The sequence below is a fragment of the Limulus polyphemus genome, unplaced genomic scaffold, assembly GCF_000517525.1.
Source record: "Limulus polyphemus unplaced genomic scaffold, Limulus_polyphemus-2.1.2 Scaffold1035, whole genome shotgun sequence".
NCBI classification, from domain to species: Eukaryota; Metazoa; Arthropoda; class Merostomata; order Xiphosura; family Limulidae; genus Limulus; species Limulus polyphemus.
Window position 1 is genome coordinate 289,811 of NW_013666645.1, and position 14,824 is coordinate 304,634.

At 32.4% G+C, this 14,824-nt stretch overlaps 1 protein-coding gene across 2 annotated transcripts in view; it reads right to left on the bottom strand.

The window, feature by feature from the left end:
* Positions 1-12,774, bottom strand: part of LOC111086354 — a 31,331-nt gene extending 18,557 nt beyond the window's left edge. The window contains exon 1 of one of the 2 annotated variants that reach the window (XR_002611085.1): positions 11,310-12,774. Coding sequence is in view for 1 of the 2 variants with exons in the window: in XM_022388885.1 (XP_022244593.1) it covers positions 11,310-12,502 (1,193 nt within the window). In the remaining variant the exon portion in view is untranslated. The remainder of the gene's footprint in view (positions 1-11,309) is intronic. The other variant, XM_022388885.1, reaches the window with a different exon arrangement.
* Between the last annotated feature and the right edge of the window lie 2,050 nt (positions 12,775-14,824).

Sequence of the window (14,824 nt, forward strand, 5' to 3'; positions counted from 1 at the left end):
AAAGAGTAGCCCAAGAGTTGGCGGTGGGTGGTGATGACTAGCTGCCTTCCCTCTAGTCTTACACTGCTAAATTAGGGACGGCTAGCGCAGATAGCCCTCGTGTAGCTTTGCGCGAAATTCAAAACAAACAAACAAACTAAATACGTAAAACACATCACGCCACACACTGGACACTTAAAAGCTGCAACTGTTCATTACCGTATTTACCGGTATATAAGACGACCCTAATTTTTTTTTTTTTTATCAAATTAAGTGTATTTCTTTGAGGTTCGTGTATAGGACAACCTATATTGTCAAGCAACTCTAGGATGCTACTTTGGTAAGGAAATTCTTAGGAGTTATTTTTAAACTGTGCTAACCTGCACTCTGGGGTAATCAATACAACCACGAGTGAGGTTTTTGTGCTCTTCAAAGCTACACACAGCTCAATGCGACATAACTTATGTCACAAACATGTAATAAACAACTTTGCAATGTTTTCACTACAGTTGAACTCCTTTTCTATTACAGAAAAATACTAAACCTTAAGATATAGTGATCTAATATAAAAACATGTTTACAAAAATTAATGTACGTTATATAAATTAACTTTCTTGAATTAAAATTAGCAATATTTTAGTATGACGGATGAGATCAATACATTTCAAATAAAAATGTCTTGATTAATTTTAACTAGGATATGAGATAAATAACTTCTAGTTATGAAGAATCGAGACAAATGATACAATTACAAATATATTATTGTAACGCAGTACGTGGCAGATATCAACTCATTTATTCAAAAAATCAAACAAAAGTAAAAGGAATAACACAATTTTGGTTAAATATGCTATTAACAGGAGAGTTCTTAGTGGAATTCTATCTTTGAACCTGTGTATAAGACGAGGGGTAAAACCAGACATTGTTTTAAAAGTAAAATGTATCGTCTTACACACCGGCATATACGGAATTCGGAATTCGGAATTGGTCAAGAGTAGTTAATGCTAAAGAAATTCGGTCCAGCTAACACGACAATGTTCATTATATGTTATATTACTGGATTGAGTGTGGCGTTTCACATTTGTCAAAAGTAGCTGAAGCTACAAGAATTCAATACCACTAATGTTACAATCTTCATTATAGTTATGTTACTGCATTGAGCGAGGTGTTTCACATTAATCAAGAGTAGCTAAGGCTACTGTAATTCAGCACCACTAGCATTAAAATCTTCATTATAGTTATGTTACTGCATTGAGCGAGGTGTTTCACATTAATCAAGAGTAGCTAAGGCTACTATAATTCAGCACCACTAGCATTAAAATCTTCATTATAGTTATGTTACTGCATTGAGCGACGTGTTTAACATTAATCAAGGGTAGCTAAGGCTACTATAATTCAGCACCACTAGCATTAAAATCTTCATTATAGTTATGTTACTTCATTGAGCGAGGTGTTTCACATTAATCAAGGGTAGCTAAGGCTACTATAATTCAGCACCACGAGCATTAAAATCTTTATAATTTACGTCTGTGCATTGAGAATGGTGTTCCACATCAGTCAAGCGTAGTTAACATTACACGAATTCAGTACAGCTACATAATATTCGTTATACATTATGTTAGTGGATTGGGAGTGGTGTTCCACATTAGTCAAGTGTATCTAACACCAGAGGAATTCAGTACTGTTAACATGACTATATTCGTTATACGTTAAGTTACTCATTAGACAACAGTAGCTAAGTCTACAATACTTCAAACCGCTTACAGGACAGTTTTAATTGCAAGTGATGGTAAACGAATGAGCTTGGTTTCATATTTGGCAGGGATTGCTGGTGTGGTTAACACTTCAAGAATTCAGTACTGTTAACTTGATAGCCTTCATTATTAGTTATGTTAGCGGAAAGAATCAACGGTGAAGATCATATATCAACGTTCTCGAACGTAAATTGGTATACTGAATATTATTTTTGTTTTATTCATATGAATAGCTGATAACGTTTCAGTAAATATTGCTCTCTCATTGAAGTTTAGTTCAGTTATATATTTTTAAACTTTGTTTCCATAAGAACACAATTTAATATCAACTCGTTTTCTAGTATTTTCTAGTCTTTTCAAATAAAGAATTATTTAACAATTTGTAAAAATCTCTTTCAAAAACATTAGTGTCTTTAGTTCTCATTTGTGTACAATTAGATTGTTTGAACTCCAACACTATGAATTTTTTTCAGTTTCATTTCTAAGCCTAAATTTGTTTAAAATTTCTATAGTGAAGTTCATAATATTTCTTATCATATAAAGTTGTCATTAATTTCATTCCTTGGATGTCTATTCTGCTCTCTAGTGCTAGAGGTATATCTGAATGGGAAATTTTCAGTTGGAAAATCTATTTCAAAGATATAAAATGTTTCAGAAACATTAGGTACTTTTATTAGATCAACATTTGTATTACTCCATTTAAATACTCCATAGGGTACATATTGCTTCATTAACATTCCATATAGGTTATTAGCATCTAGATAAGCTAAATGACTAGATTCTTTATTACGGTCATAATCTTTCATGTATTTATTATTTTTTTTTGCTATATCTATTATAACACTGAGATATACTTTCACGAATACCTTTCTCAAGCATTAAGATCATATCATATCTAGTCAGTCATTTTTAACACTGCATCACATGATAAACCAGATACTGTGTTAATACCGAGCAGAGTATAATTTAAACATACATCAAGTATGTATGTTTAAAAGTATCAGTTAATATCAAAGTATTCAGTCTTCTCTCATGTTATGCATCTTAAATTCTTTTTCAAATGTTTTGGGATTGTATATTGTTATCATCCGATATATGACATTCATTTAATATATAAAATGTTTCTTTTAATGATAATTGTGCTTCACTACATTTATCAAACGAGTCCATATAATCACAATGATAAACTCTTTTTCTTATTACAAAAATCGACCTTATCTTCTGGAATATATTACTTTGTATTTTTGAACTGTTTTTTTTTTGAGATTACTGAAGATTTATCTAAATTATTAGCCACGAACTTAAATAAATTTATGAATCTTAACTTCAGGTTACCGATTTTTTTACTAAATGGAATATATTTTTCTTCGTTATTTGGAATTAGATCAATTTATCTATCATCCCAACCCAATTCCTTGATAAACATATTATTAATAAACAATGGTGTGAATGAAGCATTTCTATACAATAGATTGTAACTTTCGTGTGCAGATCATCTACATTTTTCAGTTAAATGGTAACGGTCGTGAACTTTTTTTTTCAACACCTATTGTTTTGGTTATGATTATCTTATCACAGATATCAAGACACGCAGTAGTGTGTCGTGCGGCCAAAACAACCTGCAGGACACGCCATGTGTTTTAACAGGAGTAATAGTTTAACAATTTTCCTCTTTCTGTAGCTCAAAACCGTGGTAATCCAAACTATCCCATATTTTCAGTGGATATGCTCTACTGGACCCTTACTTCGCATATCACATTTAAAGGCAATCCATTAAGAAATACAATAAATATAAAATCTCCAATTTTGATTGAATTTTTTTCCTTTGTTTTTTTTTCGCACCAAAAGTACGGAACATTATTCAATAGAAAAACTTACTTAACTTTCGTGAGTTTTTCTTTTAAATTTGGTGCACTGATAGATCTTTAAAACCTACAATAAGGTGTCAACATTGGTCTAAATATAAGCCACATGTGCAGAGTTATTAAAAAAAAACGCTCAATTTTGACCAAACTTTTTGCGCACGCCTACGGAAAATGTCACATGAGCTAGCGATCTAAACTTTTTACTACAGCTTCACCTAAGAGTAACGGTTGACCGTTTTTAGTCTTTTGTCATTCGGATTAAAGACAGCTGATTTAGAGCAGCAAAACTATAGGATGAAAGCACGTGCAGATACATTAGTATTGGTTAAGCCAAGCAAACTAGATTAGCAGTTTCTAGCTCACGTTTTCAAAAGAATCATACGGGTGGACTGTTATTATTCATTATTCATTGCCAACGTCTAAGCACAAATTTGCTAAATTTTATGAAATTCTCCTAAATAAAGTGCGTTTAGCGTCACGTGATATTAGCTTAAGCAATTAGCGTAAATACGGATGTACCGAGTGCATGTGGGTAATGACAAGAAACTCTTAATCTAGTTTCCATGGTGTTGCTATAAAGGAAGATATCGACACTGTTTTAGAGAGAAAAACTACCACCATTTATTTTAAAGAATTTCGTTGGTTCTGTAAAGTATAGATCTGTTCCAAATAATAGGGTTGCGATCCTAAAGCTAGTCTTGGTTACTATCGATTGCCACTTTCTTACTTGCTGTGATTTGTTGGTGTGTATTGACAAAATGTCATGATATCTAATCATTCACACCTTAGGTGTGAAAATAAAGTGCGGCCAAAAAAGGATTGAGCGTTCGATTTAAAGGAATAAAATTAAAATTGGTGGCCAAACTGGTAGCTATACTTATATTATTGAAAATAATTTTACAGCAAATATTCATTCAATAGTTAGATAAGCCGAGTATTTTGTTTTACCCACCATCATGACCCAACTCTTGGGCTACTCTTAAAACAATCCATAGTGGGATTGACCGTCAAGTTATAACTCTCCCATGGCTGAAAGGGCGAGCATGTTTGGCGACAGGGATTCGAACCCGCAACCTAGATAATGTAGTCGAGATATACAACAGAACTCTGGTGTATTCTATATTTCGTATCCTATAATTTTACATATTGCATCATCACTACTTTAAAATATTTCAAAAAGTTGCTTACAATCATCAAAGTATTCATTTTATTAATAAAAGTGTTTGTAAATAAATGAATATCAAACAATGCTTTACTGTTTAACAATAAGTTTGTATAGTTCATTCTAGATGGAAATAACAATTCTTGGTTTAAAGCTAGGGATGTAGCTGAAGTATTCGAATATCAGAAAACATAAATGCAATACGTGATCATGTTGATATTGACGATTTCAAGATATTAGCAACCGCTCTGAACCAAGGCCCCTGGATAGTTTACAACCACATAAACTATTTGTTAGAATTCAAAAATTACCTGAAGTAAAAATGTTTAAAAAATGAGTAACATCAACTACAAAGACTAATGAATATAAACTAGAAAAAAATAAAAATCAAACTAAACATTTATACAAATAACTTCTTAGTAAGAATCTTATAATGAGAAATTTAATTGAAAGTAATGATAATAAAGATAATTAAATAGCAAAGATGAAATGTCATGTATCAGGGAGGATTAACAAAATACCACCAGTTTGTTTATTTAAAAAGAATAATTTATGGGAATATCAATATTGTGTAATAAGAACTCAAAAATACAATGTTAATTCGAGAGTTATTAGAATATTATCCAGAGATGGAAAATATTTTAAGAATCCTAATAGCATTAATTTATACAAGAGAATGAAAGAAGAATTGCTTATAAAATATCAAGAAACCTTTTCAAAACCGATTTAAGAGAAGTAGAATTAATGATGAAAATGTTAGAAGTAAATATAAACAAATGCTAAAAAAATATTTGCAATATCAACCGAAGAATTACATTTATCAGGATATCCTAACCATTTTACAAATAATTTATCAATTTTTTCTCTAATTAATTTTTCAGTCTTTTAGACTTCAACTTTCTTATTATATTTGATTAATTATGGTTTATAGAAACCTCCTTCAATTGTTTAATCATTTACATCCTTAATTTTATAAATTATAGGATCTGTTCTCAAATTTCAATTATGTTGAACATCTCCTTCATAAGATTTGGTAAATATATTTTTGAATGGTCCCTTATATTTTGAAATTCTAACCTTATCATCAACTTTATATCTAGCAGTAAGAATAATTTTTACATTGTATAGATCATTAAGAACATTACTTCCATTTTACTTGCTTCAATTGGAGTCATATTAATTTATCTATGATATGAACTGTTATAACTTTTCATTAATTTATCTAAAACATCCATTCATTCCCTTGTATTGTAAGCAGTAATATATTTTCACGTTTTATTTTTTCGATTTCTGTTAAGTCTTTTAACAGTCTGAGCTTTAACATCGCTTTCACTTGTAAACCCCTGAACATTCTGAAAATTAAGAAGTTTTTGAGGTTGTTTGTTAATATATATACCATTCCTTTATCAGATTGAATTTTTTGCAGTTTCCTCTCTTTAAAAATGTCTTTGAATGCCTTTAATTATTTGTTAACTATTTGTTTAAATTCCTTAACACTCGTAGCTCCATCAATTTCTTTAATGATCTGTTATAATGAAGTTTGTGTTATTATTGTAAGATTTAAATTGACCCATATCAACTCAATCTGCTTGCCACTGATCATCAGTATGTGCTACGAAAACTGTTCTTTTTTTACATTTAAGTCTAATTTGTACATGTTTTATATATTCATTCTGTTTATGTAAAAATTATGTTCTTTTTTTTTAGGTAACTAGGATTTTCCTTTTAATTCTTGTACACCACTAAACCTCTCTCTGGATTACATTATATTTTTTTCAAATGTTTTTCAACAATTTAGACTTTTTATACCACAAACTTTACACATTCTTTTAACATAGACCTCCCATCCTTTGGGGCAACTTCTTTAATATTGGCTGTTTCAGCTTTTGTTTTATACTTTACACAGTACATAACAGAAAAAATTCCAAGGCCCAATGTTTCATTAACTTTAATAATTGGCTTTATAATTCCTCTAGTAATTGTTTCACCTAAAGATAGATCTTCAATAGTATTCAAATCCACTATTAATTATTGATCTGCAATATGTCTATCAGTTGTATCTGTTGATTTACTATAAGCAATATCATGTTTCTTACATGCTTTGTCTACTCTATTAATATCAGTATCATCTCTAGTTAGGCGCTTTTGAAGTTTGGTAAAAGGTCTACAATACTGAAACCGGGTAAATGCATCTCAAGGGAAATAAATTCATATTGCATCCAACTAACTAACTGGTGTTAACCAAAACACAAATTAAACAGATAAATGATAAAAAGAGGATTATAATATCAAATGTAGAATTAAAACGAAATATATTATTTTTACCATTTTTGATTCCTATATTAATAATAGTTGACAAAACAATTTTGACTGGTGCAGCTGGTGGATTGGGCATTCAGGGTGTGAAAAAAGATAATGGATAAAGTCAGTGGATCTGGATTTCCTAAAGGTTCTACAAAATGGGAAAGGAGTAATCTAAAATTCGGAAATGCCGCGGTGACTAATGAAGATATATAGAAAATAATGAAAATGGCTTTAGATGTGTTTACCCTTTTGATATATTACGTATGAAGATAAAATCATTTGAAAATGGAATTGTTCAATTAAATAAAGGTATAGGACCTGGTAATCATTAGGTTTAGTACTATAATGATCCAAAATATAGTTTCAATCCTTATGGAGAATAAAGAATAAATAACGGAATTTTTTCTAAAGATATAATATAAAAAAAGAAATTGAACAATACTTAACATCAAATGAGGAAGAAATTAGATACATTTCGAGCTTTATACAGAGATTATTTCATGCGAATATTATCATATAAAAGAAAGAAACACGGTCGTAGTTCTTATGAAGTGTATATACATTTACTTAAGTACTGAGTAATTTCAATTACAATTATGTAATGAAGAAAAACTTAATAACATTAATAATAATAGTTTTAGATTCTAAAGATAACGAGCATTCTGGACTTTACAATAGAATTTAAAACTTCTATTGATGAAAGTAAAGGAAGTTATTCTTTGGGATTAAAATCTAGGTTAATGTGGATATCATAGAATAACATCGGTGAAAAATGTAATAATAATACTTTTAACTATTGCAACGGAAATAATTGGAAAAACGTACAGATTGAAAACGGTAATTATACTCTATGCAAGATGAACAATGTTTCATCTATATTATTTAATGAAGACGATCCTCGTATAAAATTTAGTATTCAATTTGCGATTTCAGGGTTTATAATCAAATTAGCTCTAAATTTTCAGATAGATTTATCCAATGGGAATCTGTACAGAATATTAGGATTTGAACCAAAAATCTATTCTTATCAAGAACAAAGAGGAAAATTTATAGCCTCTAAAGGTGTACGAGACATTCAATGTGATATTATCAATAGAGTAGTATACAGTAATGAGTTTATCGATGTTTTGTTTTCCTTTATTCCTTCTAATCCACGTGGAAATTTAAGTTGAAGAAACAAATACAATAAATGCAGATGTTAGTAGATCAAATTTTATTTATACAATAATAAGAAAGATTACAGATTAAAACGATCATCCAATTAACTTGAACAAACAATGATTGGTACATAGATTACTTTTAAGTAGTAATAAATGAAATTTAACAAAATCAAATCACGACCTATATCTCCAGAATGTAACTTTATTAGCTCAATATTTCCCTATTACAATTTCGTCAGGAGCTATCGATATCCCACAAATTCCCTAATCCAGTTAAGTCTAAATCAGTTAAATCTTTTGGTAGAATCTACATTGTAAGAAACATAATCTTTAAATGTTGATGCTAATTTATCAATTCTATCTTTACCATTCTCACCACCCAGTGTTGCTTATCCATCGTCATCAAATACCAAAATTGACGCAGGATTTCCAGATGATTTCATTCTATCTAAGAACATTTTGTAACAGTTTTGGGTTGTGTTTTAAAGGGATAGAAGACAAAGCAATCGCAGGTGGCGCGGAATCCCATGCCTGTGATGGGGAGGCAAAATTGAGGGGTCTGGAGGGAGGGCTGGACAACGAGAACGCTTGCTAATAATATTCATTTTCGATGTTTTTGGCGATTTTGAGCTATTGAGTGATTATTTTCGGCTTATGTTTCCTGTTTTAGAATATTTTGGGTTATTTTTAATGATTTTGACCTTCATCTTTTTGGTGTTTTTGAAATTCGTTTGCCTTCAAATGGCACAAAATAACATATATCTACTACCACCGCTAGCACGATAATCTTTATTAGAAGTTATATTAGTGTATTGAGCATAGTGTTCCATATTGGTTAAGCGTAGCGAAAGATTATAGAATTCAGTATCGCTGACACGACTATGCTCATTATAATTTATGTTAGTGAATTGGGCGTGTTGATCCAAATTAGTCAAGGAGTGCTAGAGTAGCTAACGTACAAAAAATATAATACCAGTAACATGACATTCTTCATTATAAGTATGTTAGTGGATTAAGCGTGGAGTTCCATATTAATCAAGCGTAGATAAAGCAACAAGAATCCAGTAAAATCTCATCTTATATTAGTGGAACGAGTATGATCTTCCACATTATTATAGCGTAGCTAACGCCACAAGAATTCAATACTGTCAACACGAAAATCTTCATTATAAGTATGTTAGTGGATTGACCGTGGTGTTTGACATTAGTCACTAGTAGCTAACACTCCAAGAATTCATTACTGTCAACACAACACTCTTCATTATAAGATATGCTAGTGGATTGGAGGTCGTTGTTCCACACTAATCAAGAGTATCTAACGCTACAATAATTCGGTGCTACTGACACAACAATTTTCATTATAAGTTAGTGGTGTGCATGTTGTTGCACATTAGTTAAGCGTAGCGAAAGGTACAAGAATCTAATACCGCTAACACAATAATCTTTATTACAAGCTATGTTAGTGGATTGAACGTTTTGTTCACTACAAGAATTCAGTTTCAATAACATAACAATCTTTATTTTAAGTATGTTAGTGGATTGAGCGTGGTTTTCAACATTAGTCAAGAGAAGATAATCATACAAGAATTCAATACCACTAACATGACAATCTTCATTATAAGACATGTAAGTGGATTGAGCGTGGGGTTCCACATTAGTCATTACTCGAACGTACCTAAAGATAGAAGAATTCAGAACCACTAACATGACAATCTTCATCATTTAGTATATTAGTGAATTCGGCGTGGTGTTTCACATTAGTCAAAGACTGATGAAGTAACCTAACTGCACAAGAATGCAGTACCGGTAACACAACAATCTTCTTACCAAATTATGTTAGTGGATTGAGCGTGTTGTTCTTGATTAGTTAAGTATTGCTGGGGTGGCTAACGCTTAAAGAATTCAAAACCAGAAACACGACAATCTTCATTATAAGTATGTTAGGGAAAGGAGCGTAGTGTTCCATATTAGTCAAGCATAGCTAACGCTATATGAATCCAGTATTAATAACACGATAATCTTCATTATAAGTATGTTAGGGAAAGGGGCGTAGTGTTCCATAGTACTCAACATATTAAAAGCTACAAGACTTTAGTACCGTAAACATAATCTTCATTACAAGTAAAGTTAGCGTTGTGAGTGTGGTATTCCACATTTGTCAAGGAATCCTGGAATAGCTAATATTTGAAGAATTTACTTACACTAACACTACAATCTTCTGTTATGTTAGTGGATTGTGCGTGGTGTTCCACATTAGTCAAGCTTAGCTAACGCTGTAAGAATTGAATACCGCTAACACGACAATCTTCTTTCCAAGTTATGTTAGTCGATTGAGCTTTTAGTTCCACATTAATCAAGGATTGCTGGAGTAGCTAACGTAAAATAGAATTCAGTACCACGAACATGAAAGTGTTCATTATAAGATACGTTAGAGGATTGGGTATGGTGTTTCACATTAGTGCTGTATATATAATGCTACAAGAATTCGGTACCACTAACTCGACAACCTTCAGTTCAAGTTATGTAAATGTATTGAGCGTGGTGTTCCTATTAGTCTCTGATTGCTTAAAGTAACTAACTCTACAAGACATCGGGACTACTAACACGACAATCTTTATTATAAGTTATGTTAGTAGAATGAACGTGGTGTTCCACGCCAGACTAGAAAAAATCTACATTGAAACTACTTCAGGCCATTTTAAACCTCTAACAAGAATATTTTTAATTATATGATATGAAAAAGCATGAATATTAGAGAGCAGTTATTATTCTATTACGTAACCTTATAACCAATAATTAATAATTTTAATTAGGCCCGGCTGTAAGCATAAAATGAGAAAATTTCCATATTATGGAAAATTACACAGAAATTTTGACTCAAATAAAATAAAGTCTGAATATATTTATATACAAAAGAGCTTTATTAAATGTATTATATTCTTTGATTTAATGTTATATGAGCCCTACAAATTGTCTATAACAAATTAAACTGTCCATTTTAAAATTATTCAAATTATTTTAACAATATTATAGGAGACCATGATAATAATTAACATTTATAGTGACGAAAATGCTTTCCACTAACCTTTCTCCTGTGCTGTGTTTTTCCTGTTTTGTTATGATGTATCTTTTAGGTAACTGTTTATCAACTTTGTAAGGGCCAACAGAAATTCCTAATTCCCCGAAATTGTTTCTTTTTAACTCGACAAAAAATGTTTGGGAGTCTTGTACGTATTGTAGAGACAACCTGTGTTGAGAACAGTCATTACTGGATCCACTTCGTAATCTTGAATGCCCTCTGTAATCAAGATGGTCCTCGAGCCATTGTTTCCTCCATTTGTTATCGTAGGAAGATACAACGAAATGACTGGCCTTTTTTAACTTTAACTCATAATTTAAATCGCCGCTCACGTCTTCACGAACACAGGTTTCCACCCTGTTTATATTTACGTTTCCTTTTCCTATAGTTTCGGAATGAATCGAGGAACAGTTTCCACAAAACTCTTCTGTTGAGTGATTTCTATCTACACACAGATTTAGTGCAAATAAACTATTTCTTTTATCGTCGTCATTGAATGAATCACCCTCTTTCGAAAAAAACTGCTTAGGTGTTTTCTTTCGTTTGTTTCTAAGAAACTTGCGGTCTAAAGTCCATGCCTTAAATTGCTCAAATTTAGAACTTGATTTTTTGACTTCACAATTAGGTCTAACTACTGATGTAAAGTTGTTGGTTTCTTTTCGTTCCGTGGTTTTATTCCGGTCACAAAGGTGATTTTCTTTGTCTGGTAACACGTCAGAATAAGGCTTTGGAGTCAAATTTTGAACTTCATTTCTTAATATTGGCTTCAAATCACAAGCACTCTTTGTCCTTTTATGCCCTCTGCTGAAAAGAGGCTTAGCTAGATGATCAGTTTGTCCTGAACTGGTCAGTTTCTGTAAAAACATGGCAAATTTCTGAAGATTACTTTCTGTTGACATTGTTGTACGCTCGTAACTGTTGCTTTCCTGACGAACTGTTTTTAGTGGATGAGAAACTCCGAAGTTTTCATTTGATGTATCGTGTTTTCCTTCAAACGGAACTTCTTCTCTGCTGTTTTTCGTGCTGTCACTGTCGTAACCCGATTCATCAGACCGAAGTTGAAGTGAACTGGCAGAAGAAAACTGAAGGCCACAACGACGCTGCTCCGATGTTACAGGATTTCTTTTATAACTATCAACAAAAACGTTCTCCTCGATCAGCGTCCCGAGCTGAGATTTAGTCTTCCTCGCGTGAAACATTTTGTTACATGGCCAAATCGTATATTACACAATACCCTCGACCACAGAAACTACAGTTGTTTGTTTTGGACTTATGTACTGACGCACATTCTCTCTCCTCAGCACCAACACATGGTATATCGGAACTATCTGTGAGAAACGCGGACTTTAGCTAGTGCTACTGCTCACAACGTACGTTACACCTCCCACAGGGTCAGGCGTGATGCTTCTCCTGCTGCTGTGAGTCATTCTCATGTTTACACTGCTTCCAGATGTTGTTACACCTTCAGCAGGGGTCCACCGGGGATGTGTCCAAAGCACGGGACATGTTGCCAGTGCCATCTGAAATAATGCTTTGCGTTCCAGTTACACATCCCTGTCTGCCGCCCTTCAGAAGCGCACCACGTGATCAATATTACGTTGGATCTACAAATTTCACGAAACAAGATATTTTTAAAATTACCAAACCTTCAGTCAGAAGTTATTATTACAAATTATTGATTCAACCCTCTTCCATTGACGCAGTGGTCACTCAACCCCCTCTAGGATCAAGAAAACCAACTTGCTGATTCGCCATTTCTTCTGAATAATGATCATATTAATGCAAGAAAATATTAATTAATGATATATGGTGCTAAAACAAATAACCAAAACAGAGTTAATAAATACTTACCCCAATACTGATGTGCTGTGTAATAAATAAAATTGATGAAAAATTTTATCAGCTTAATCCATTCCATAGTGTAACAGTTGCTGATAATATAACCACTTCTATGCCTGTCGTATCCAAGCCAGTCTGAAGAGCTCTAGTATTCCCCGAAAGTCCTTTTCATCATTAGGTATAGCAGATATAACGCAGTTGACATATCATTAAACACTTTGATTTACTTTTACTAAGAAACTGTTGTTAACTACTTCGTTTGTAATGCATCACATCAGCTAGCGCCTTCTGTCTTTTAAGGAAGTACTAACAAGATTACAAATGTATTATCTTTGTCCGACATAGTTTCACCAACACTGCTTAACGACAAACAAAAAACACACACAAAAAAAACGAAAACCTTACAAAACTATTATTTAATTATTATTCCAGTAGTTCTTATCGTTATCAAAACTGAGAGTGAGCTGAGCAAGAAGAATATCTCGTTTTGAGCTTCTTTAACGATTATTATTTTATTACATTTACAGCTTTTACAGTAAGAAGATCTGTTTTTAGAAAAAGTTAAAACTTGTGCACTTGAGAATTGTCGCTCCAAATTGAAACATTATATGTAAATTATGTAAAGTTACAGCGATCGTTCTTTCTATGATACACATATATCATATCATTTTACCAGAAGAAACGTAACACCTTACTTAAAATGTACCTTATATCTAACAGATTTATCAGAACACTAAGTAGAAGTGGAATAATTTTTCACTTCAATAGGTTAGCTAATAACTCGTTTAAATGCACCTATCCTGGTGTAATGTGTGGTTGAACCAGTTTACAAGCTTATTCCTGTAATGATCACGACGTACCGTATAAAGTTCGAACTAAAATACTACTTAGAGTAATTGCAAACTAAAAACTTTAAAGAAAATAAATTTTATCCTATATTCGGAAGTTTTGATTTTACTTGCGGTTCTTTGCAGCTTTGTTTTTGTTGTTGTTTTAAATTTTTCTCATGAGGTTTTATGTAGGCCTGAAGTGTTTGATTTGTAGTCATGGGTCATAACTAAAATCAAGGCAAAAAAAGATGTTAACTTCTAAATAAAAACAACAACAAAACGAACAAGGAATTGTTAAATATATTCAACCTTGAATTATGGTAAAAGGAATTTGTAACTGTGGTTCTGGAGAATGTTAGTGGATTTACTTCCACCTAGAGTTATTCCTGTTGTAACTGTGGTTCTGGAGAATGTTAGTGGATTTACTTCTACCTAGGGGTATTCCTATTGTAACTGTAGTGCTGAGTGATATTAGTGGAGTCACATCCACCTAGAGTTATTCCTGTTGTAACCGTGGTTCATGAGAGACGACAGTGGAGTCACATCCACCTAGAGTTATTCCTGTTGTAACTGTGGTTCATGAGAGACGATAACAGAGTCACTTCCACCTAGAGTTATTCCTGTTGTAACTGTGGTTCATGAGAGACGACAGTGGAGTTACTTCCACCTAGAGTTATTCCTGTCGTAACTGTGGTTCATGAGAGACAATAGTAGATTCACTTCCACCTAGAGTTATTCCTGTTGTAACTGTGGTTCATGAGAGACGACAGTGGAGTCACTTCTATCTAGAGTTATTCCTGTCGTAACTGTGGTTCATGAGAGACGATAACAGAGTCACTTCTACCTAGAGTT